Source organism: Python bivittatus, unplaced genomic scaffold (genome assembly GCF_059951505.1).
Source record: "Python bivittatus isolate LINGU-HERP-01145 unplaced genomic scaffold, Pbiv_v1 ctg000700_np1212, whole genome shotgun sequence".
NCBI lineage: Eukaryota > Metazoa > Chordata > Lepidosauria > Squamata > Pythonidae > Python > Python bivittatus.
In genome coordinates this window covers 4071279-4096630 of record NW_028277098.1, presented here as the reverse complement: position 1 = coordinate 4096630, position 25352 = coordinate 4071279, and the positions used below count along the sequence as shown (strand labels likewise).

Here is a 25352-nt window from a genome sequence, read left to right as displayed (position 1 = left end):
CTCCATTTCTCCAAGTCACTCCTTTATGAGGGTTGTTTCAATGGGGGAAGGGGGATGCCTTTAGTTTTGTGACGCGCTCCTTTATGCCTTATGTTTCACAAGGCTAAAGAGGGGTATAAGAGTCTTGCCTTTCGCTTCCTAACTGGAGCGCTGAGTGGGACGGTGTGGTAATGGGGAAAGGGGTGCCGGGAGGCCAGGGCAGACTGCGGGCACACGAAGTTGTCATCCTGCTCCGCTGAAAGGGCTACCCATTTCCGCGCTACCCGGCGCGAGGCGCGAGGCAGGCGCTGGTCTGCTCGGAGACGGGTCCCAGACCGGGCAGGAGAGAAAGCGTCGCCCCAGGAGCCGCGGTCCCGCCCAGGTACAGCCGAGGAAAGGGGCGTGGAGGCCCAGGCGGCTGACAGCCCGCGGAAATGCGGAGGCTCCCGTGGCCGTCCTGTGCTTTCCCTCCCCGCTTTTTCGCCGGAAGATTGGGAACTTCTTAGCCGGCTGGGGAAATGGAGACGCAGCTGACCGTGTGCTAAGAAGCAGCCGGTAAGTTTTGCTTTCATTTCTCGCCCGCCCTCCTTTGCGCTGCTTAAACTGAACTAAAATCTGTATTAATCTGGGCTCCAGCCGGTTCAAACGGACGAATCTTGCCCCGTTGTTTTCCGTCTGAGGCACTCTCTCTCCCGGTTCAGTCCGATCGAAGAGCCTAGGGAGACGCTCCTAAAATGTACTTACTTGGAAATAAGTCCGACTGCTTAATTTAGAATTTACACTAATTCATTTTATAAAAATCGGCCATGCCGGTAATTCATGCATTTGGATCAGACAAGCCGCTTGAAAGCCTGAATCGGTTGGGATCTCGCCTGCCTAGTGGGCTGCCCGCAGCTGCATTCCGGTTCCCGGAAATCCCGCGCGCCCTCGGTGGCTGGAAGTCGCCCCGCTGGTCATTGACACTGGCAGTCGAATCTCGGCCGCGGGAGAAGGAGAGGATCTTGAAACACTGCTTGGAATTAGCTGCCAAACGTTGTTACCGTTGCCGTAAGTGGATTTAATTTACAAAATCAAAAACATTGCCAGCCTTGCTTTAGTAGCTGCTAGAAGCCGAGCCTCCATGGGCAGAGGCAGTTTGCTAGGGAGCAGAGAGAATTGTTGCCTTCACCCCAGCTGTTGGACTTCTGTCAAGCACTTGTTTAGCAGCTGTTGGAAAGCAGGTGCTGGACAATATGAGCTGTTGTTCCCATTAAGCAAAGCAGTTCTTGTAACTTCAATAAGTAGCTTCAAACAATGTTGTTGAAATCTCATGACTAGGACCAGGGGAGAAGAAAGGACCATCTGTGAATATTTCCTGGATGAAAACAAATACACACTGCAGAGTGATATACTCCAGTCAACCTACCCAGGTTGTGCCAGGCCCAGAAAGAGCAAGAATTTCCAGTGCTTTTCCTGGAGTCCTGAAACAAAGTAAAGGCTGTTTATCTTGGTGGCAATAATAAAGCCAGGTTAAAATTAAAAAAAACAAAAAATAAAATGTTTTTCCATGGTTAGGAAGTGGGATTGGTCCTTTTTTAATCCTATACTGTAGGCAATATCAGTCTATCCTGCCTGTCATTCATCTAGTTATGCTGAGATGGGAAATGAAAGTCACTAACTTAATTGGAAATCCTCATTTTACCTATAAACATATTTCCTTTACAAACATATAGTGAATGGGGGAAAAAAACCTACCATCATTACTTTTGTTTCATCATGAGTGGATTGGTTACAGATTTTAATGCAAATTATCTTAGATAATTTGAGTGAGATATAACAGATTCTCCACTCAGAATCTTTTTGGTGTTAACAAGACAGATGTGAAGATGCTGTTGAGTTCTAGAAACTAAAAATGCACAAATTGAATAGGAACTGAGCAACTGTGAATAGGATGAAGAGGCAGCCAGATTATGCATGCTGAATATACACACTTCTGATCTTGCAGGTCTGGATTTGCCAGAGCAGAACAGAGCAGAGCTTTGCAACCTATGCTCTTGGGTATATTATATTTGTGCCTTCGAGTCAGTCTTGACTCCTGGCGACTGCCTGGACAAGTCCCTGCAGTTTTCTTGGCAAGATTTCAGAAGTGGTTTGCCATTGTGGTCTTCTTAGGGCTGAGAGAGAGTGACTGGCCCAAGGTCACCCAGCTGGTTTTGTGCCTAAGACGGGACTAGAAATCACAATATTGCGGTTTCTAGCCTGATGTCTTAACCACTGCTGTACACCAAACTTGCTCTCTGGGTACATCATTTCAAAGCCTTATGACACCAGTAAAAATGGGTGGGGCTTTGATCTCATGGTTGCGGCCACCATCTTGACTTTTTTTACTCTCCTCCTGCGGACACTCCTGGAAGGAAGAAAAGAGTGTCAAAGCATAAGGGAAGAGATGGCCCATGTTTGGCTCTAGCCATTGTTTGCCTCAGTTTCTTCATCATTTGGAATGTCACACAGTTCCCAACAGATTACCCCTGAGGGAAAATTGCTCTCAACCTTGATCCTTCTGGATCAAGATTATCCGCCCTGATCCAGAGCTCAGAGAAAATATTCCCTTGATCATCTGGGAATCCCACAAGTTTTTCTGTGCTGGAAATCAGGCTGGTTATTCATTCTCAGTTCATCCATGTTTTTATATACACATTAAATAAATAAGCATTTTAATTAGGGCCCAGCATACTGTTGAAATTATTCAGAAAAAGTGCTTTGGAAGTTGTGTAAGAATAGCACTTCCCTGCTGCTTGTTAAAGCCACCCATTTTTTTCTGGCTTCCATTCATAGAGAAGTGTGCTCTGAAGCCCTACTTCTGAATCTTTTTGCAAGCATACACACCCTAGGGGCTTCTGTGGGGGAAGGTTTAAGAAAGTCAAGATGATGGCCACAACTCCACCCTGTGTTTAAGTGCAATGCATGTAAAAAGGGGCAGGTCTTTGATTGTGTAGTCATGGCCTGGCCGCTATCTTGGCTTCTTTTTAACCACCCCCCAGATGCCCCCAGCATAGCTTTATACATCAGTTAAGTTAGAAAGAAAGTGTATTGCTGAGCAACTTTGCTCACATGAATAATTTATAGCTGGATTTCCTGGTCTCTACTCCTTCTCATAATAATAACTAACCATAGAGATGCTAATATGACTGGAGCAATAGTAGGTAGAAGGTTTACCTTTTTTCTTTAGGAGAACAGTGGGGAGAAACTCTCTCCTTTTCTCACCTCCCAACTACTAAACATGCACTAAAAAAGTGATTAGGAAAAAATGCAGATTCCTGTTCCTATTCCCCTTCCTCCTCCTCCTCCCCCCCTTCTTTTTCTTGATAGAGCTAGTAGCTTCAGGTGTAGAACATTCATTTTAAACAAGATGCAGAGGGCACAGGGTTAATTTTTTCCTCATAGCTGCTGCCATAAGACAGCTAAGGGATTCTTAAATGTTTAAAAAGGCATCTGGAAATCCAATCCAGATAGTGTTTAGTTTGAGATATTCCAGAGGTGTTCAAAGGAAGGGTTCTGTCAAAGATCTTTGTTGCTTTTCACACCAGTGGGGAGGAAGGGAAGGTGAAAAGAACTTTACCTCCCTCTGAGTGGAAGCAATATGTTGTTACTGGTTCACGCTTAGCTAAACATATTGTCCATATTGTCAGCCTGGATCTTCTAGAGCTGTAGGGACAGGGTCTAGGTTATTCTGCAGCCAGTCCTTCATAAAGGACCTGAAGAACACGAAGCCCACTTGCTGAGGTTAAGCCAAAGGAAAAGGGGGAAGAGCCAGGCTGCCAGCCAATGATCTGAGGCTTTGCATGCTCTGATGTTGTTTAGGAACAGTCATTTTCTTCTGCTGCAATTTGGAACATGGACAGAGTACTGTAAGAGATCTGTTGAAAAATGAAGTTGACCTTAGAAATTAAAGAAGAGCTTGCAAAAAAAAATGAAATGCTAAATCTACTCAAGGGGTGGATAATACAGGATGTCAGGTTTTCTATTTCTCTAGTCGCTGTACTTTTTTTTAACAACCTGTTCCATTTACGTTTTTCCTTAGGAGCAAAGGCATGTTCTAAAATCCCTCTTATAGGTGCTGCTGGTGGTCTTGTAGCTTTCCCCTTTTTTTGAACCATACCCATTTAACACACCCACTCTCATCTCAGGCCATACTCTTCTTTAAAAGAGATAAGTACAGAAGAGTCAAACTAGACATTTGCATGCAAGTAAAATGCATCCACATATTGGAATATGCCCTTTGAAACAGTTTACCAAAGATACCAAGACCACCTCCTATTTTTGGAGAACTGTCAGAACATGGATCTTCAGAAAGGCATTTGGGGATGAATAAAATCATGCTACCCCAAGTTGATTGATTATAATAATATTAATATCACAAGATGAAAAGCAAAGATCAGTCAATAGTGTATACCACTCAGAGTCTCCAGAAATGGAGCAGTATATAAGAGGAAGGAGGGAAGGAAGGAAGGAAGGAGCATCTCTTATGTTTATATGCTTAAAGAAAACCTTCTTACCATGAGAGGCTAAGTATGGATCAGGGGGCAGAAACCAATCTCCCTCCCTTCCTCTTCATTGAAAATCATTTTCTTTTAAGTTGCTTAGGATCACTGCTGAGTATATGTGTGTGTATTTGGGGTGGAAATACAGTCCTGAAAAAGGGATTAACTTCAATTTCCCACCTGCTATCCTGATATGGATCAAAGCATTAAGACTATAGCTTGTCTCCAAAGAAACATGAATGATCAGTACCTGTGGGCACATACAGACTAAGTTTACACAAAACCATAAGCATGGTTTACCAACTGCAATGGCTGACTTCATACAACATGTCACGCCAGTGCCAACCACACTACATAATGACTTAGTATGAAGTGTATATGGAATTGGTTTTCTGCCCCACTGAGTAGAGCTACTAAGATTTAATGTAAAATGTAAGTGGTTTAGCTTCCTCTCAGCATCCTATGAATGACAGATCAGGTATTAGAAAGGCATTTTCTGCTTTGATAAGAGGTTGTGATCTTAGCTCTGCCCATTTAGTTCAGTCTGTCCCCTGACCAGGCAGTTGTAATGATCTGCCCTTACCAAGTATCACTAAGCTCTGTCTTGCCTACGATGCTTTACCTATGTTTTCCCTAGCCGGCTCTTAGCTCTTATACTTTAGCATTCAGGTACAATCTTATATATAGAATTAAGACATCCTGCTTCCTTCTGGATATTCTTCTATAAAACTTAATCTTGATTCCTGTCCCTTCTGGATACGTAAAGATTCTCCACACATTCTTTGTCAGCAGTTGAGAATATTGGCCAATAACCTCCTTAGAGCCTTAGCTATAGAGTTTGCTTACTTTATAGCAGCCAGCCATGACAAATAGTACATTGAGGGGTGTAAACTGTAATCCTTTTGGTTTTAAAGAAAGCAGTGATAAAAAAAACCCTTTTTGAAAGATAACTATTAAATCTATAGCTTTGGGAAACTGTCACTCTATTTCAGTTTTCCATTGTTTAAGTGAGGTTCAGAAGCAAGTGGTAACTTGTCAACCTTTAGCTCTTTTGGAGGTCAGTTAATTATTTAGATTCAAGGTGGGCCATCGTTTTTTCTGTTGTAGACTGCATTCCTTCAGGGGAAATACGATGGACCCTTCAGGATTGGTGGAGCTGAAGCAAGCAATGCCTGACATTAAAGCCAAAAGTGGGTTGGGACCCCCTTTTGTAAAAAAAAAAAAAAACTTTTTTCCTAATACCGTGTTCCCTCCTAAAGTGCAGGAAAGTGACAAACAACTTTTATCAGAAATCTAAACCGTTTTCTTGCATAAGGGTTTTGAAATTAAACCAAAGCCACATAAAATTTGGCCAAGTACCACCAACTGCCCATCCCTGATTTAGATCCATTCCAATATTTAAAAACAAATTAAAATATTTATAGTTGAAAACTTGAAAAAGCAAGACCATTTAAAACAGGATCAGTCTCAGTTATGCATCTTTGATATAAATAAATTCTTTGGATGCCAGCTGGGTTGGTAATTCTCTGAAATGAGATAAAAAAGAAGTTAAAAGGAAAATCAAACAAACCAAAACCTCTGCAGAACACTCATGGGTTTAAGCCATAATAAAAGAAGCTAATCTAAAATGTACAAGAAAGTCCCACCAAGGTCAAAAACATAATCAAGGTCAACTCTTCTAAATCTTGACAAATTCAGTGTGTACAGTTGTAGATTTGGCCATCTCTCTGTGGGAAACTACATCTAGAAACACAAATTTAAGAGAAGTTGAAAAGCCACAAGCTCAAGGAGGATGGCTGAGGAGGGGCTGTCAGTCTTAGGAGACCTCTACAGTCTCTCTCGATCTCAGGAGACCTTTTTCAGGGTGAAAAAAATATTTCAGGAATATCCAGTTGTATTCAAATCTTGCTGATGTGACTAGATCACTTCACCAAACTTGACAACAGCTGGTTTAACTATACTATTAAGCCAGGGCTTATTCAATCCTTTGCCCTGCATTCCATCCTGCACAAGTGAAGTCCCACTTACAAAGTTCTCTCTGTAAGTGGAAATCGGATTGCAGTGTAAATCATCATGAACAGTTAGAAAATGGGAAATGGTAAGTTTTCAAGGAGTCTCTTTAAATAATGATAGCTTGGAGATTGTGTTGCAGATATTTAGTACAGACAACAGGAAGTTCTCAAATTCCATAAGCAGAATAAGCTATGCAAGCTATGCAATTTGATTTTGCAAAACATATAAAGCAACTTAGCTCATTGTACAATTTTGGGCCAAGGAAAAACTGGAGTAGAGGGAACAAAACGTAACACTTTGGGGCAATACAATTCCCTGCCTGATCAGTTGAACATGGAGATAGCTGGAGAGTTGTCATTATCACTCTGAAATACCATCTTCCACCTAACTTAGCACCTTGGTTTACCGGGTTGCTAGTGCAAGAAAGCAGTTAAGTAGAAGGCTAGACTGTAAGAGGAGGAATTCTTGGACGTAAGAAGTTGAACATACTTTGAGGGATTTTTTAAGATGCATCAGAAATCTTACTTCATGGCAGGAGATGCAGTGAAAACAGCTCACTTTCCTATAACTGCACAGGAGAGGGTGGCAGTAATTTTCTATACTATACAACATCTCCACTGAGAGATAGCAAAAATAGCCAAACGATAGACATCATTACATAATAAAATATTATTTGGTATAGGAACATTGTATTATGTAATATTGGCTATTTGGCTATTTTTGCTGTTTTAAATTGTTTATGCATGGTAAGACTGTATGCAACTCAGAGTTGATGATGTTTGGACAGCAAATAAGCCTAGTAAAATAAAAAATAATAATATGTTGCGGGATTGGAATAGGAACACATCAGTAGCTTGATATGAGCACATTTATCACATTTTGCAGACAAAGTTTATTGGATTCACTTTGACTTGGATTCTACTGCTGGGGCAGATTATAGGGAGGTAACCTTGACAAACTTTAAGGTGTTCTGATCATATGAATTCACTTCAGCTTTAATACTGAGGACACAGACAAGATATATGGAGAGATGAAGGCCACCACTTGTCTGCTTGACTCGAGTCTGCTGGCTGATTAAATTGTCCAGGTTGGTCTGGCCTTATGATTAAAGTATGTGATCAGAATCTCCTTGAGTTTAGAATGTGGTCTTGCCTATTTAAAATAGGCATTTATGGAGTTGGGGCGGGGGGGAGCCTGGACATGGAAGGCTTCTATAATTACTGTAGGCCAATTTCAAATGTTCCATTCTGGATAAGGTGATCCTGTAGCTTTGCAGCTGTAGATGCATTTGGATGAAATTGGTTATCTGGAGCCATTTCAATTAGGGTTTCATCCAGGATATATTCCTGAGACTGCTTTGGTTAACTTAGACTTACATGAGAAATTAGAAGGGGGGAGTATATAAGTGCTATTTCTCCTGGACCTTTCAGTGCCATTGTTCACAGTATCCTTCTGGGTCATCTGGAGGGGTTGGTTCTTGGGAGCACAGTTTTCCACTTCTTCTATTCAGGGTATGCCTAGAAAGTTGCTGACCTATGGTGTTCCAGAGGATTCTACTTTGTCCCTTATGCTGTTCAATATTTGCATGATACCACTGGGGAATGTCTTTTAGAGCTCTGAGTAGGGTGCCATCATTACACGGGTAACATCCACTTTTACTGTTCCCTGTCATCTAACTCCAGGGAAGCAATCCATTCCCTTGAACACTGCTTAATCTCAGTAATAAAATGGATTACACAGAACAAGCTGAAATTAATATTTACTATTTATGGGCAGTTGTTTACAGATTCAGAATAAGAAAACAAGTTTGTATACATGTTATAATTCTACATCCCTTTCTTTTATTGTAAAGTCATTAATAAGGTGATTGACACATTAGAGCTACAGTTAACCAGGTGAAGACAATTGCATACTGTGGCCCTTCTAACCTCTCAGGTTATAATTGTTGTTCTCTTTACTTTCAACAATCATTGATTCCTTTAAGAAGCTGTCCAAGCATTTGAAAATGAAGATGATTTACTCTGACAAAGAAGAGGAAAGCTATTAAAAATATCTAAATGCTTTCAGCTAGCAATTTCAACTGTGAAAAACATTGTTTAGAAATGGAAGTTCCATAGATATGTTGGAGTCAATGTGACTTCCGGGGGAGGTATGGCGAACGAGGAACTGGTGAGTAGACAGGTTCCTTGGAACCTTTCCGGATAAGGAAAGGACAGGAGATTGCCCACATGTGTTCCAGACAGCTGCTTTTCACAAGACCACAGGACAGTGGTCCTCCATGGATTTGAGCACTGGGAGACAACAGCTTGCTCACAACCACAGCAGAGCCTTTTAAAGGACACTAAGTTCACAGACCTCACTTTCTGACCACTTTCAGAAATTGCCTATTAGCTATCTTAAAACTATTAGAGATCTTTGGAACAAGAAGTTTGAGAAGTCTTCACTGAGGGAGTTTATCTTCAACTCTGAACAAATTAATTACAAGCTGAAGAACTTAAAGAATTTGAAATAAAGAGCAAATAGCTAAATAAGATTTTGATCTAACAAAGTTATAAACAGATTAAGGGTCCAGATAAATTTGGAGTATTGACTTTTACTATAAGATTTTGGAATTAACTATAAAAAATAAACAACTTCTCATGGGAAACATACTTATTTTAGCTATCCTGGTTATTGCAAGTCATAGATAAGTGATGATTTTTGAAATTGGACACTGGAGGGGACTAAAGATTTTAAGCAGAAGAAAAAAAAAACAAGCCTGATATCAGTTAATACTAGGACTTACAAGATGACACAAAATGTTATAATCTTGGAAATGTTGAACAAGATTTTTGAAGAATGGAGCTAGAAGTTAGTAACTAAAATATCAATAGTCAGTAATGATGTCTGCTTCTATGGAAAGACTATGCCTAAAAGATGTTAATGAAGGAATGACAGATGTGGAACAAATTTTATCTGACAAGACAGAGAAAGTAGAGAATGTAGAACTACAAATGGCAAGCTAAGTGAATGATTTGGGCAAGGATGCTTTACTGGATATACTGTACAAAAGTTTTAAACTGACTCAAGTTTTAAAAATTAAAAGGGAAATACAAATGATAAACCAATACAGACAACCTGGAAAATGTTTTCTTACTGGATCTATAAAAGAGGCTTGTTAAAGCATTGAAGAAATCTATAAGATGGGATAAACAACAATTGAAGAGAACTCAAATCCTATGACAATATTTGATTGATTTAAAGATTAAGACTTAGAAGCAAAAGGAAGGAATATAAAGTTGGTTTATTTGATCAAGGTTAAAATAAGACTTTTTTTTTTTTTTGCAATGTTCTGGCAACCCTTTATGGACTTTTTGCTAACACTAAGATTGAAAAGTTGATATTTTATGGATTTGCTTATAGATAAGGGATGGGATATGGGATGAAGAGATACCTGTTTAATCTTATAAGGGTGAAGAGTTATTAAATTTGTTTATACTTGTGGTAGTGAAAGTTGGAAGTCATTTCTTTATATATTTCTTTTCCTTTTTATTATTCCTTTTTTCTTCTTTCTTTTTTCTTTTTTCCTGCACTTTTTATTCTTTCTTACCATTCTATTTTCTTTCTCTAAGTTTAGTTTGTATTAGTTTTTACTATTGGAATTAAACATTTTAATAAAAATTATGTTTTTAAAAAAGTTACGTTGGAGTCAATGCAATATATGGATGATAAAGAAAAATATGTAATAGAACTACCTCAAACCCAGTCAGTTCTGCAAAACAGAACGCCCAGATCATTGCAAACAATCTGCTGAAAAGTTTAGCTGTTGCTGGGGTAGTTATCTGTAGATAGTATAGCACTGCTTATACAACAGTGATCTCCATGGGAGACATGTCTGAAGGAAACCTTTTTCTGACTCATCACAAAAGTAATCTTCTAAAGTGTGCAGAAAAAAACCTTGAAAAGCCAGAAACATTCAGGTGAAACATTTAAACTAACACCTTGCCTAAGCTTGGGGTAACTCTTTTATATTTTGGGGTTGTATGGCAGCCAGTGTTACAGGAAATATTGTTTAGATGAAAGAATGAATTCAACTAAATATCAACATATCCTAGAAGATAGTGTCAATGAAGGAGAAAAACTGGAAAGAGATTTGATACTTCAAGCAAGACAACAATCCAGAACATATTCCAAATCAACTATTAAGTATTTACAGGAAAGAAAAAAGTTTGGGAATGGCTGTCACAATCCTCATGCTTGAATGTTATTGAAAATCTGTGAGGAGATCCAAAACTGAAATGTACACAAGTAGATCTAAGAATACTTCTGAGCTAGAAGACTTCTGTGAGGAAGAGGAGGAAAACAAATTCCAAAAGCAAGCAGAGAAAGACTTTTCGCTGGCTACACGAAACATTTGGAAGATGTTATTTCTGCAAAAGGAAGTGTTACAAAGTGCTGGCTGCAGTGGTATCCCCAAATCTCTGCACCTGCCCTATTCAGTGTTTCCTTATTTTGAATCTGTAAATAATTGCACAAAAATAGTAAGTGTGCAATGAAAGATGTCAAGTTTAAGCCAGTCGGGTTGGGGGAAGGTATGGAAAGCCATTAAAGGTGTAGGATTGGCTACATTCTCTTTTGCATCTGGTCTCCATGAAGGAATTTGGTCTTGGCCTTGGGCCTTTTCATACGCATACTAGAATTTCGCTGCGCTGTCTGTAGTGTATGTTTGGCTTGTACTCCAGATGCACCATCACATTAACACATACCCACATGACAGAAAGGGAGGCTCAAGAATGGATTTTAGTATGAAATGTGCAAATACCCTTTTAGTTTCCAAAAATCAAGAGGAGCCTAATAGAGCCATTTTTTCCAGTTTTCCAGTTTCTATTGTGTTCTTTAAATTCCACAGAGAATTAAGCACTGTTTTTGCTTTTATCATCACCCCAAATACATTTACATGGTTCAAAATAATAATAATTAAAAAAAAATTAAAACCACCGTGCATGGATTGCACATTTTTATTTGGCATTCTGATATCTGTTTTAATCATGATAACTGGGTGGAACTTTGTCAGAATCTTTCCCCAGTTAAAGAGGTCTATATTTTTGGCTTTGAGATATCAGATGAGAGGAAAGAAACAAAGAAATGGAACAAAGCTGAGATTTGGGTGAACAAGGATGTGCATCCTGCCATCATCAGTGATCTTGAAGCCCCAGAGGATAGACCTCTTTCAATGGGGCAGCAGGTGGTTATGGCTGATTGATAAAAAAATAGACACTGGCCTCCAAGTGTTACATGCTACCAATTTGAACAGACAAAAAATAGCTAGAAGGAAGTCAGAATGAAAACCCCATATGATTGTTCTCTTATTCTTTAAATGATTTTCCAAAGTGTCCCTTCTAAGCAACAGTTCCTAAACTTGCTCTCTCTTGGCAAAAGATCATAACATAAGGGCTTCTCTACCCCCACTTTTCTTTTCCTTTAGCATTTCCGAATGAGCTGAAGAGGCAATTTAGATTGGAGAAGGAGGCTGTTGTGCTTTAGGCGAAGAAAACACATTCAAGACAGAACGGGGTTCCGTTCTTGGCTTTGCCTAAAACTTCCTGAACAACCTCAAGAAAGTCACATGTTCTCTATGCCTTGATTCCCAGCTGCATGGGGGGGGGGGTTAGTATTGGCTGGGTGTGAGGAGGCTTCCTTTGTCTATTTAGATATTCATGCAGTTCTTAATGACCTCAAGTAACATCCAGTTGCAGAACAGGATGATCAGGCCAGGGATTTAGGCTAACATCAGCTGTGCTAGTCTCTTCCCCCCTCCCCTGATTGCCACTGACAATTGCCCTAAGGGAAACATCCCAGAATTTATTTTTTTTAAATGGTTTATTGTGATTTTATTGTGATTTTTCCGTTGCTTGTTAGCTGCTTTGATGGAATTTGTATCCTAAAAAGTGAGAAATACATGAAACTGTATTTTATATCAAAAAATAGACCATATCGTTGTTCAAAAAACCAAAGAAACAGCCAAACCCTTCCTAATCCACATATATGGTATGGCGTCACCTACTCTAGGGCTTTCAATTCCCTCAAAAAGTTGAGTGTAGCACTTGGCGATCCAAAGATGTGCCTCCTTTAATTATCAGGGTTAATAAATCCTACTTTCCCCACCCAAAAAGTTATTAGAGCACTAATATGTGGGAAATATGTTATCTATCTGCCTTCTGTGGACTCTAGCTGCTGAAAATAGCAAATAACCAGTTCTAATTAATAACTATGGATTTTGGCTGCAAAGCGATTAGGCATCCCTGTATTAGTACTGTATGTCAATCGGCCTTCCATTCTGTCTAAGCGTTTGCTACCGCTACAGTTCTGCTGCTTGCCCTCTGCCAGCTAGATGGGATTTTGAGGAATTGGAGGGGGGGACAGGATTCAGGAGAGCGTGGGGGACCGAAAGAGAGTGTGTCAAGAGAAGTAGGGCAGTCCTATTTTTGCTAGCCTTTGACCTGAGCATTTCTCACTGAGCCAGGGAGGAGATGAAATAAGCCCAACTCATTTCTGGACATGTCTAATATGAGTCATAACTTACTTCTAATGATATTGTTAGGCAGATGCCCTATACCAATGCCTATTCTCAGTTCCCCAAGGGCAAGATTTGCTTTCTAAACTCCTCAGAATAATAAAAAACAAGGAAGAGGGAGCCACAGATACTACAGTATTGAGAAACAGAGAAAGCAGATTAGCCTGTTTATTATCTCTGAAAGGAGAAGGTAAATAGAACCTATTTATTTATTTAGCTGACACATGCGAATGATACTTTACAGTCCAATCATTATTAAGCCAATTTAATGCCCAATTTAATCTTAGATTTATTAATTTGGTTTTTAGTTCAATTTAAAATTACAGTTTAGGTTTAGAGAAGCAATAATTTAGTCAAGGTGAAGTGGCTTGTAGTGTACTTCAAAAAAAGAAAGTCAAAAAAATAACAAGAGAACTAGTTAAACAGCTAAGTCAAGGCAGTCAACGCTCTCCAAAATATTTGGAGGCTTAAGAGTTCCATAAGGATCCCTCAGGTTTAAAACTGCAATAATTGGGGGGGGGGGGTTCAAAAAAGTCAAGGTGACACACTTAGGAAAGGGCAGAGCTTTGATCACAAGGTTGACTTTTGGACCCCCTCCCTTCGTGTACCCCCAACAATCTTACAGGTGTCCCCTGAGGCCAATCTGTATAGAAATCTTTAAATACAGTAAATCCATTAAGTTCAAGAAAATGTCAGACTGGGGGAGATGGGCGGCATACAAATTTAATAAATAAATAAATAAATAATAAACTAGCCAAAATGAGAAAATGGAGGCCACTCCCAATGAAAAGAACAGAAAAGGACACAGGGTTAAAAAAAAAAAAAAAGCATTTTGCATAGGCTGCTGAAGGATAGCCTGAGAGTGCCAAGATTTTTAGAAACAAAAAGTGGCAAACCTATTTTTCCAGCCACTAAGTTGTAGAAAGACTATGAGCATAGAATTATTCGCATTACAGAATTTAAGAACCCATCCTGCCTGTCCTGGAAATGGGAAGAGAACAAGCCCCAGGAACAAAACTGTATGAAAATGTAAGTTTGAAGCAGGAATTGCCTGACACTTTAAAGACTGATTAATACAGTTATTTTGCATGAACAATCAGCAAGCAAACTCTTATTTCAGATGTGAACTGTACAGGTGTCTGCACTTCCCAAAACTATTCCTTGTTTGCTTTTTACTAGATTTCAAGGGTGCTTCTTGTCGGATATTTTAATAATCCTTACAATAGCCCTTAAAGTACACCAGTATTATTATCTCAATGGCATACATGGCTGTGATAATAGAGGCCAATCTACATCCTGGACCCAAAAAATCCTGTTGGCGTTTTATAGCCCAAAATTCACTTTAACGTTCTAAACTTCTGTAGATATTTATTTGCTTATTTAAATTTGATGCAGATGTATATCAGCAGACCTGAATTGTAGGTCTTTTTAGTATATAACAACCCCTTTGATGAAAACTAAGAGCTTCAGTGGCTACTTATCTTATTGGCTTTAAGAAGCCTCCAGATTCACTATTCTGTATATTCTGTTCTGATTTTCCTAGCACTATTATATTTTTGGTTGTACTTCATCATATCCTTGGTTGTTATATTTCTCAATAAAAAAAAATTTTTTTTAAAGAAAAGAAAAATAAAAAAAATAAACCTCCAGATTGAGGGGATAAATTACTGTTGTTGCTGTTGCTAAAATTTATATACCACCCAGCTCCCAGCAACTCTGGGCAGTTGGACTTCAGGTTGATGTGGAACAATAGGAAGACACTGGATAAAATTTTCAAATTTGGACACAGGTGGTGGGCAAGACTATGCTTGATACTTTCAAATTATCTCCTGCACGGAAAAGTTCCTGCTGGTAATAAATCAGAATCCAGCAATTTACCATTTCTTGACATGCTATTTGATTCTATTACATAGATAAACATTTAAAGGTATGGTGTACGCATCTCACATACCATCTGAAGTAGTATATACAGAATAAAACTCTGAACTAAGTTGGCATTTATTATATATAATTAAACAGGCTTGTGTATGGTCCATGTATCCATGTAAGCCAACAACACAAACCTGTATATTATCGCCCTAAGGAGAAGAATAGATCTGTATTGTTAACGCTGTGCTAGCTATTTTGAGATATACTTAGCCCATGATCCTAGATCAAGTTCTTCCACCTCTTAGCTTCTTTCCACTACATGCTTACCCACTGCCCTTTGTTTGTATACCCCATCATCACAGGATCCAGACAATTTTTTAAAACTTGGATGATCCCTTAAGACTAGCCATTTTAGCCACGTGCAAATATTTGTTACTTGCAAAAAGACAGGAAAATCTTGTTGCTCAGATCTCATTATTGCCTCCTCTGGTTTCCCAGTGCTGCAGAAACTAATGTTATCCATCTTTCCCTCAACGTAACAAGATTATTTTAGGCAATGACATTATTAAAACCATGCTGTTAAGAAACATACCGTAATAAAAGTTATTCCTACTTATTAGCCCATAGAAAAGCTCCACCTTTATGAAGAATAAATCTTATGTCAATTAGCTGGCTTGAGGGAAAAGCATTTTTTCAAGAAGTTTCTACCATTCTCCCCATCTGAATTTCTCCCCAGATTTAGCCCAACTATCCTGAGTAAAGTGTCACTCTTCTGCTTTTTAAAGAGAGAGAGAGAGAACAAGAATGAGGACATTTTTAAAGAAAGGTAAATTAACAAAAAAAAAGAAAAAGAAAAAAGAAAAGGTTTAAAAAGTAGGTTATAGGGGAATTAACATGGAATTTAGAAGTGGAGTCCTTGGGATTCTCTGAGCTTGGTTGTTTTTTGTTTTTTGTTTTTTTGCAAATGTTTCACTATCCAGCTAGGTAACATCTTCAGTTCTCTTCTATTGGAATTTAGAAGTGTCATAGAATTTTTTTCCAATATGTCATTGATTAATTGCAAATTAACAGTATAATTATATCATTTAAAAATAAATAAGCCATATTAAGCTCTAAGCAAAATATAAATATCAAGAACAGTAGTCACTACTGTATAAATCATAAAGATTTAGAAAATATTATAAAACTGAAATATTAAAATATTAAGAGTTTATTTAAAGAGAAATCCCCATTTTGGATATGATACAAATCCATATATGAAATTGTAATCTAGAAATGTTTTCCAAACTAAATTAAATTCAGTTTACTTTTAGGGTGCAAAGTTATTTCAGACATGAAGGTTTAGTCCCACAACTTAGTTATTCTTCCCTAGAGGGGATCAGACATCCTTTGCAATAAGAAACATAGAGTATCTTTGCAGCAGTTACCCTACAGAGAGCTAGTTCAGAAAACTTTGTAGAAATAAATTGTTTAGTAAAGTTTAATAAGAATATTGCAAGTTGAAAAGGAAATTCAATTTGTAAATTTTGTTTCATTTTAATATAAATAATTTTCCAGAATTGTTGAGCTTTGCAGCATTGCCACCAAATATAGAAGAATGTTCCAACAATTTATAGAATATGAACCATCTATTTAGCAATCAGAACTAGAGTAATATGCCAATAATAAAATATCTTATACCAATTTTCTGTGAATATGATATTCAGAATAAGTTTGATGTACTGCTTCCATTGAAATTCCTATTGTTGCATATCCATTACTACATCTGAATTCTGCATCCATTTAATCATACACTCTTTAACTTGTTCTGTTTCTGAGTCATATTTAACTAGCAGATGCTTGTAACAAATAAGATTTTGAAATTCAAATATCTTAGTGTTCTCCCTTGTTTCTGCAGTTCTTTTGATACTATATTCAAGATACTAAAACCAATAAGATAAGGCCATTGCAGAGTAAAAGTCTGAAAGGGTTTTATCTTTGCCTTATTAATATTCAGATCCTGTAATCTGTATGCATTACTATCACTCCACTGTGCAAATAAAATAAATATCTGAGTCTGAAGCAATAGGGGATAAACCTGGGCTAATTCTTTCCTGTATTTATCCCAAACTTTCAGTAGTCTGATTGTTATTGCACAGTCTCTTATAAACTACTTGTTTTTATTTGTAGCAGCCCAGAGATATTTACACAGATTGTCTAGAAATCCTGCTCCCTTCCTAGAGATGGCCAAACTGTAGAGATACAATCCAGTTTGTAATCCAGATTAGGCAGCTAACAAATTTAAAGTTTGGAGCTTCCAATTCACCTCATTCTTTCGAATCCTGTAGAATCTTAAATTTAATTCTTGGTATTTTATTAAATCATATGTTACTTGGTTATGCTAATCATTTAATACCTTGTTTTCAATATTTATTGAAATCATTTGGAACAAAAAGTTAAATCATGGAGGAATGTTTCACAGTTCTTCCTGGCCAAAATAATTTCAGCTTTCTCCATCTTGAAATGTCTACTATTATATTTTTCCAAATCTATTAATAGTTATTTTTATAAATGTCTTTATACTTTTTTGTCAAATTAATTCTTAGATAGCCAACCTTTTTTTTTTTTTTGAAGTACTATTGAACTCTGCTTGTTTAAAGCAAATGTTTAGAGGCTCCAGTTGCTTATCTTTATTGATCTAAAAACCTGACAGTCTAAAAACCTGACAATACATTGCTATATGTATTCCACTAACAATACTAAAGAACCCTTTGAGTAAGTAAATGTATGTACAATTTCAATTTATGTTCTTGATTTGCTAACTTGACTCCTGAAATTGTATTTTCTAAGGTATTTTCATTGCAAATAGCTCTAGTGTATTAGAAACCTTCTGCTTTTATTTCTGAATTCTATTTAGATTGCTTTGCTTGCTCATCTTGACTATTTTCTGTTTTCATCCTTTCTTCAGTATGGAGCACGCTGAGCAATCACTTTAAGATTCCTTTTTGAGTATGCTCTAGATCAAACCTTTAACCACTAAGGAGGGGGGAAGAATCAAACCAAAATTGCAGCCATTATGCACCATGTGTAAGATTAAGTTTATAAATTCTTAAACAAAAAATCAAAGTAGGGCAAATAAATACATGGAATATTTGTGAATCTGTATGGAAATAAACTATGTTCTTTTCTAGATTATAGATTGGGTAAAAGTAGACAAGTTTGGACATCAGCCTGTCATACAATTTTTAGAGCTTGCTCTTTTGTTGTTAATGTTGTTGTTTTCTTTGTGTGTGTGTAGGATGATTGTAATTTCAGTTATGGAGACTGGGGGAAGGATCATCATTCAGGTATGCTGTTATTGATAGCATGGCAATGGTCTTGCTGGATTAAACTGTGGTCTATTTATCCCAGTATTTTTTTTTTCTAGCAACAGCAAGCCATTTACCAATGCAAATACCAGTTTATTTTTGAATGCTTTTGTTCTCCAAAACCTGTACCCCACAACTCGGCCTGACCTGGTATGGTCTAGAGAAACCTCTCCAGCCTAATGTCCTCTAAACATGTGGGCCCATCTTCCAGAATTCCACCTCGCATGGCCAATGACTGTAGAGTGTGCAAGCAACAGTCCAGAGAGGGGTACAGATGTTTTTCATCTGAGGCTTGAGGAGGCACTTTGGCCCAACATACAATTTTGTTTTTTAGACTGAGCTTGGAGAAGACCATCCTGTATGTTTTGCAGAGGAAGCTGGCTCTCCACAGTACTGTCTGTCTTGAAAACTATCAGGATTTTTTGTTTTGTTTTGTTTTGTTTTTGTCCTTCCTAAAGGAGCTTTTCCAAGGTTTTTAGGATATATTCTGCTTTTTAAAAGGGGGATGGAGATGGTGACAGAACAGAATTTTGCTCTTAGAGCACTACAAAAATAAAAAAAAATTAATTTAAAAAACTAAGAGACTGCCTAAAGCAAGAAGTCTTAGATCAGTGTTTCTCAACCTTGGCAACTTTCAGACAGGTGGACTTTGACTCCCAGAATTCCTGAGCCAGCATGCTGGCCGTGGACTTTTGGGACTTGAAGTCCACCCATGTGAAAGTTGCCAAGATTGAGAAACACTGCTCTAGAAGCATAGTTTGATTCACTGGGTCTGCCAATGTACTGTGGGAGTGGAGGGATCTGGCATTCAGCTGCAGCAGGGAGGATGTAGAACCACTGGTGTGTTTTGCTCCCTATTTCTTATCTCAAGCCATACTGTAGAAAGACAAAAGAAGGGAAAGCTTCCCTTACTCCATAATTCAGCATTTCCAGAGCCTGGTCTGCTTTCCTTTTGCTTTCCACAATATATTAAGCATAAATCAAGAAAGTATTCTTTCAGTTCCTGAAAGGGGAAAGACTTTTTTTTCTAAATTGTAAATTGTGGCCCATTTTACTCTTGCATGCCAAAATATTTGCTATAGTGTATGACAAATTACTCACACTCAGTGAGTATAAACCTTCCTTTTGTACATTAGTCTGGCTTGTATGAGGCATATCCAAAACAGTAAATCACGGAGGAGCGGCCATCTCTGAGGATAGGTAATTATTTAATTCTCCTGCTACTTTTCATGGTGAGCATCTCCAATGCAGATAATAGTTTGAGGAGAGTAAACTACTCAAACAAAGCACAGTAGAAATAACTACACTGATAAAGAGCTCAGTTTTAGCAAATTTAAATCTAAACTCTGGTGGATTATATATAACTCTGTCCATGATGCCTGTATAAATAGTGCATCTGAGTTTCCTGATGCTGATGCTGATGCTGATGCTGATGCTGATGCTGATGCTGATCTGCCAGGCAGATCATCATCTGTCACAGGACTGTGACATCATCGCTGTGGTTGGGCTCTCAGTGGAGATTAAGGGGAAAATACTCGTGTGTCCTGAATGGAGTGATAGAAAAGATGAGATAAGTAAAGTCAGAGACTTGTTTGCTCACAAGACAGTCAGTATCATCAATAGATCCATGAAAGTGAGAGATTGCTTTAGAATAGTGATGGCGAACCTACTACACGTGTCAAAGGTGACACGCCACAACATTCTGGGTGATGTGCCAGTGTTCACCAACACCTGACAACAACTATTCTCCCTCTTTGAGTTACCAAAGAAACTGAGTTTGTTTTACTCATATTTCATTTTTGTAATTATTTGACGTTTTTTATATAATACACCACACATGATTGGACTGTATTTTTTAAAAAATAAATGAATATGTAAAGAATTGTTCTGTTTTGTTCGGGGGGGAGGGGTGACATGCCAGCAGAGTCAAGTTAGACATTTTCCGAATGTTTGACACGCCGAGCCCAAAAGGTTCGCCATCACTGCTTTAGAATCAGCTTAGATAGAAACAGGTAAGTGAGGCGTCCCAGATGGCAGCCAGGTCTTTCTTGTTGGGTCATTCTACGAATTAGAAACAACCCAGAGTTGCCACCTCTAAAACATACTGGGATTTTTAATGAAAAATAGAGGCTTTGCACATTTGATGAACACCTGGCAACAAAACATCAGTTTCAGCTTTCATTCATAATTGTATTTCTCTGCTAGGGTAAATTGAAACTACTGAATGTTTATGTCTGCTGCTTACTCCATCCAGTTCAATCTGTCTTTCACCTCTATCTTCTCTGTAGATCTGATGATGATTATATGCCCAGGTCAATGCTGACTTTTAGTGACTACAAACAAGGGCCAAATGAAGAGTAATGCTTCCACCTCCATAACTTTAGTTTAAGTAGAGACATTTTAATATATGAAACAGGAAAATAATCCTTGAAATGAGTATTTTTGCTATCTATAATTACTTCCCCACATAATCACCACCATTCACTGCACATTTCCGCCAACAGTGGATGAGCTTCTTAAAGCTGTCGTGAAAGAACTCCACACTGTCTGTTCAACCTGTTCTTGACAGTCCTCTCCAGCTGTTCCAGCTCTGCCATTTTGAAGCAACGATTAAGAAGAGTTCAGAAGCACAAGAAGGAACTTCTGCTGCAACATGACAATACCAGACCTTGCACCTTGAGCCACCCAAGAGGCAATTGCAAAGTTGGATCTCATTATGCACCACATAGCCCAGACTTGGTACCCTGTGACTATTTTATTTTTAGATTTTTTTTTATCCCGCCTTTCTTATTTTTATAAATAACCCAAGGCGGTGAACATACCTAATACTCCTTCCTCCCCCTATTTTCCCCACAACAACCACCCTGTGAGGTGAGTTGGGCTGAGAGAGAGGGACTGGCCCAAAGTCACCCAGCTGGTTTTTGTGCCTAAGGCGGGACTAGAACTCCCAGTCTCCTGGTTTCTAGCCTGGCACTTTAACCACTAGACCGGACTGGCTCTCTACTTTGCACCTTTTCCCAACATTGAAGGAATACCTTTGCGTACATCTGTATGAGATGGAATGTACTGACAGACCTGACTAAAGAGAAAAAGTGTGGAGTTCTTTCCTGATTAATTTATTAAAATGTTTATTTAAACCAGAATTATAGAGGTAGGGGCCTTACTTTTCATTTAACCCTCATAGATATTTCTCCAGGATGATCTGCCCTCAACCTGGTTGTTCAGTCCTTCCAATAATGCACTTATTGCCTCTGTAGATCTACTTTCAGCTAAACCTCTGATCATTTAATCATAACATTTATCATTTATTGATCATGTCAGGATGTCCCAAACACTTGATGTGCATTGCTTTATTATAATCTTTTAGGATATTTAATTTTTGATAATTTATTCGTAACATTCATCATTTACTGATCACTTCAGGTTGTCCCAAACGCTTTATGTGCATTGCTTTGTTATAATCTTTTTACGATATTTTAGGCCAGTGTTCTTAGACCCATATTGCTGATGGAGGAATTGAGGCAGAGTGGCCGTGAGCGACTGGGATCACCTACTATGTTCATTTAGAGGTGATGTTTGAATTAGGATTTTCCTGATTTGTAATTCTGTCACTGTATTAGACAGTTCTCTCACAACTCCATGTCACGCAAAGAGAAAATTATCAGCAACTACCCCAGGAAAAATATACCCTGATCCCTGACTCTTTAATCTGAATGTAATAGTAACATAATTGTGAGGGGTTTTTTTCCTATAGCATTTCATACCTTATCTTCCAGTTCAACTTTTCAGTCATCCTCACAAACATTTCAGTGTTGATATGGTGGTTAGAAAGTTGAAGTGGAATGGAGGCAGGATGGGTTCAAATCGCTACTCAGCTGTAATTATCTTGACCCATTTCTTCTCCTAGCCTACCTCATTAGAGTCTTGAGAGAATAATATGGGAAAGTTGTCTTTCCCATAATATGGGTATATGCTGTCTTAAGGTCCTTGGAAATAAAATAGGATGCAAGCGTAATATATAATTTGTATCGCATCGTATTTTGTAGCCGTTACCGGCAGATATGTTTGGTGCCTTTACTGAAACATTTTCCTCTAGCTGTTTGGGCCATTTTTATGTTTCATCTTCTGCCTTTGCAGGGATTGAAAAACTGGAGAAGTTTGTATATCTTCAGAGACAAGATCCACAGAGAGTTCCCATCTAGGACGGAGGCAAAGGTCAAGGAAAGCGACTTTAATATCCTATCAGACCTGTTTCCAGCCTACAAAAGCTGCCATGGAGCAGATCAGTAATTTTTTCCACTCCATCTGGTTGTTCATCTGCTTAAAACATCAGGAGGGCATCTATAACACGGTCTGCCTCGCTGTTTTGTTGGGGTTACCTGTTCTCGTCCTCCTTGTTGGAATGTTCATCTGTTGCCATTGTTGTTTTTGCGGCCGGCCGCAAAGGGACAAAAGTAGCCCCAGCAGTCCAACCCAAGGGAAGAGAAGAAATAATATTATGAAGAAGAAGAAGAAAAAGAAGGAAGAGGACCTGTGGATTTCAGCCCAGCCCAAAGTGCTCCTGCTGGAAAAGAGGCCATCATTGTTGGTCTAGAGGAAGGCAGGTGGACAAGAGTTATTTCCCTTCTCATAATGTGTTCAGCTCTGCATCATAAACCTGAGAACATATCATGCTGACTTACTTCCATATGAGGGAAGCTACTTTTTAAGCTTAGGAATGTGGCTGGCATTTTTAAGTTGGACATACGTTTTACAAGCAAGCTGCAACATTGCACCCATCCAGAATGAATGAATGGTGCTCATCCACTGAATACATATTACTTCAGTGTACACCGAAGAATAAGCTTACATTGACTCAGTAGCACATTTTACTCTACAACTAGGCACTCGTGGCCTTAGGATGCAGAATTCAAACTAGATTTTTTGCTTTGCCTAACATAGCTTGCACTGAAAGCTTATGTGCACTAGTAAGTAAGAAAGCAAGTAAACACTGCTGTACACATGTATGTATATTACCATACACATTTACTTATACAATCAGATGCACTGATGTGTAAGCCAAGATACTGGTTTTTGAAAGGAATTATATCATCATGGAGGAGAAGTCTATCGATGATTATTTGCCTAGTTTTGGAAGAAAGTTGCTGAGCTAGTTGGGCCCTTGGTCTGAACATTGGAGCAAATAAGGAGTCCCCTTATTAACAAAATTGTCTCACATTCTTCTCCATATGTTATCTAGTTAGGGTTTTATAAGTTTTGTAATTGTTACACATTGCTCAGCTTACCAATAATATCAGCTTTCATAAGGGCTAGGTTTTTAGGACTTCTGGCTATGCTGACAGCTTAATAAATACCAAATTTTGTGGTGGGGGGAGTTTAAGGATCAGAAAGATGAGACCTTAATGTCCCACAAGTAGCAGAAGAATAAATTACACAAAATATGCACATATATACAATTTATTTTTCCAGCACATCAGTCTGTATCTATCTCCAAACATCTGGAACTCTTATTTACAGTTCTGCATTGCAGTCTTTGGATTAAGAATGCCAGGGTTACAGATGACCCCTAGTTAAGAACGGAGCCTATTATAGCAATATTTGAGTTAAATACACAATGGTTCGAGTTCATTACACAGTACTACTTATACAGTATTATACAATAATACTGTTCCGACTTACATACAAATTCAACTAAAGGACAGACCTTGGGAACGGAACTCATTCTTAAACTGAGGACTACCTGTACTCATACACCAAGTTATGTGGAACTTCTGAATAACTAAACTGAAGATTGGGCTGTGAAACATTTCTCTGAAAGGTTAGATCAGTATAAAGAATACCAGTAGGTGAGAAATTTGGTGTGGGAGGGAACCCTCCAGCCTGGGAACAACAGAGAAATAATAAATCCCTTGGTCAGGGCAATTGCAAATATGTTTTTGCATTTTCATGAAAAGTGTGTCTATGTGCTTAGATTAGGCAATGGAGTGATATACCAGTTTGTTACCAATTTATGTCCTGTGCCTTATTTTTGGACCTGCATCCTAGGCTTACCCTAGAGTTCATTAAAAAGAAACCAACAACCTTTATATTTAAAAATAAATTTATTTTAATGAAATTGCACTTGATTACATTTTGTGTCCCAACTTCTGTTATTTATTTACTAATTGAAGAAGAAAATGAATTGTTCTGTTGTTTTTCTAACTCCAGGGAGCAGTTAGCTCAAAAATAAAAGCATAATCAAATGTAGATTGTTATCTTAAATCAGATGACAAACACATGTAAAAAAACTCCCTCTCTTCTCACTAGATTTTTGTCTGTATAATGTACTGAGGACTGCCAGATGTTTTCCTTCACTCTGGACTCCAGACTTCGTGCTCCAGTTCATGTATCCCTCTCTCACCCACAAACAGAAGTTCTGCTCCCATAACCTGCTTAGAGTTAGTGTGTTGTGGGAATCCAAAAGGGAAACAGTTGGCCCAGTCAATAACCTCCAGTAGGTTAAATTCAACTGCAAACAGACTCAGTCATCCACAAGGTTACACGAATTCCACCTAGTCATATGGTACCTAGACCAAGTCAACAGACCCATTTTATGTATCTAGTCCTCCAATAAAAGGAATATAAAGCAGCTGAAAAAGCAAGCCTTTCAATTAGAATTCGTTGCTGAAGTCTGACAGCGGAGAATATACCTCCTACACCCGGACTGGTACCACTAGCCAAGTCGTGTAAGGAGGGAAGGCAAGTCCATGAAGCCTTGCCAACACTCTCCTGGTGCAAGGACTCATTGACGTTACCTGAAGAAAATAGAGAATCTGTGTTCCCCAAATGGAATTCTTTTAGGAGTATGTATTGTGAACATTGCTAAGGGAATTGGGCTTGTAGTTGACTGGGTTAAGCATGTTGTAAGAACGGCCTTGCAGTGCAACAACAGAGTATATATTAGTATGCTGTGAACTGACACTATATTGTCCTGCATGCTAAATCAATTGGCCAAATATTGGTTTTGATATTTTTGTTATAACTAACATAGATACCTTTTTTACATAAAATGTAACTTCAAATATACTCTGA

At 38.4% G+C, this 25352-nt stretch overlaps 1 protein-coding gene across 3 annotated transcripts; it reads left to right on the top strand.

Annotated features, from left to right (window-relative positions):
• Positions 1-114: 114 nt before the first annotated feature.
• Positions 115-25352, top strand: KIAA0040 (KIAA0040 ortholog). Of its 3 annotated transcripts, XM_015891490.3 has the most exons (3): positions 115-534; positions 21762-21850; positions 22419-25352. In XM_015891490.3, exon 3 carries the CDS (start codon positions 22555-22557, stop codon positions 22873-22875), a length of 321 nt encoding a protein of 106 aa, XP_015746976.2. In that variant the 5' UTR covers positions 115-534; positions 21762-21850; positions 22419-22554; the 3' UTR covers positions 22876-25352. The 3 variants fall into 3 exon arrangements, with proteins under 3 accessions (XP_015746976.2, XP_015746977.2, XP_088009874.1); XM_015891491.3 differs by lacking the exon at positions 21762-21850 and having other exon boundaries at positions 116-534; XM_088153748.1 differs by lacking the exons at positions 115-534; positions 21762-21850 and adding an exon at positions 673-1026.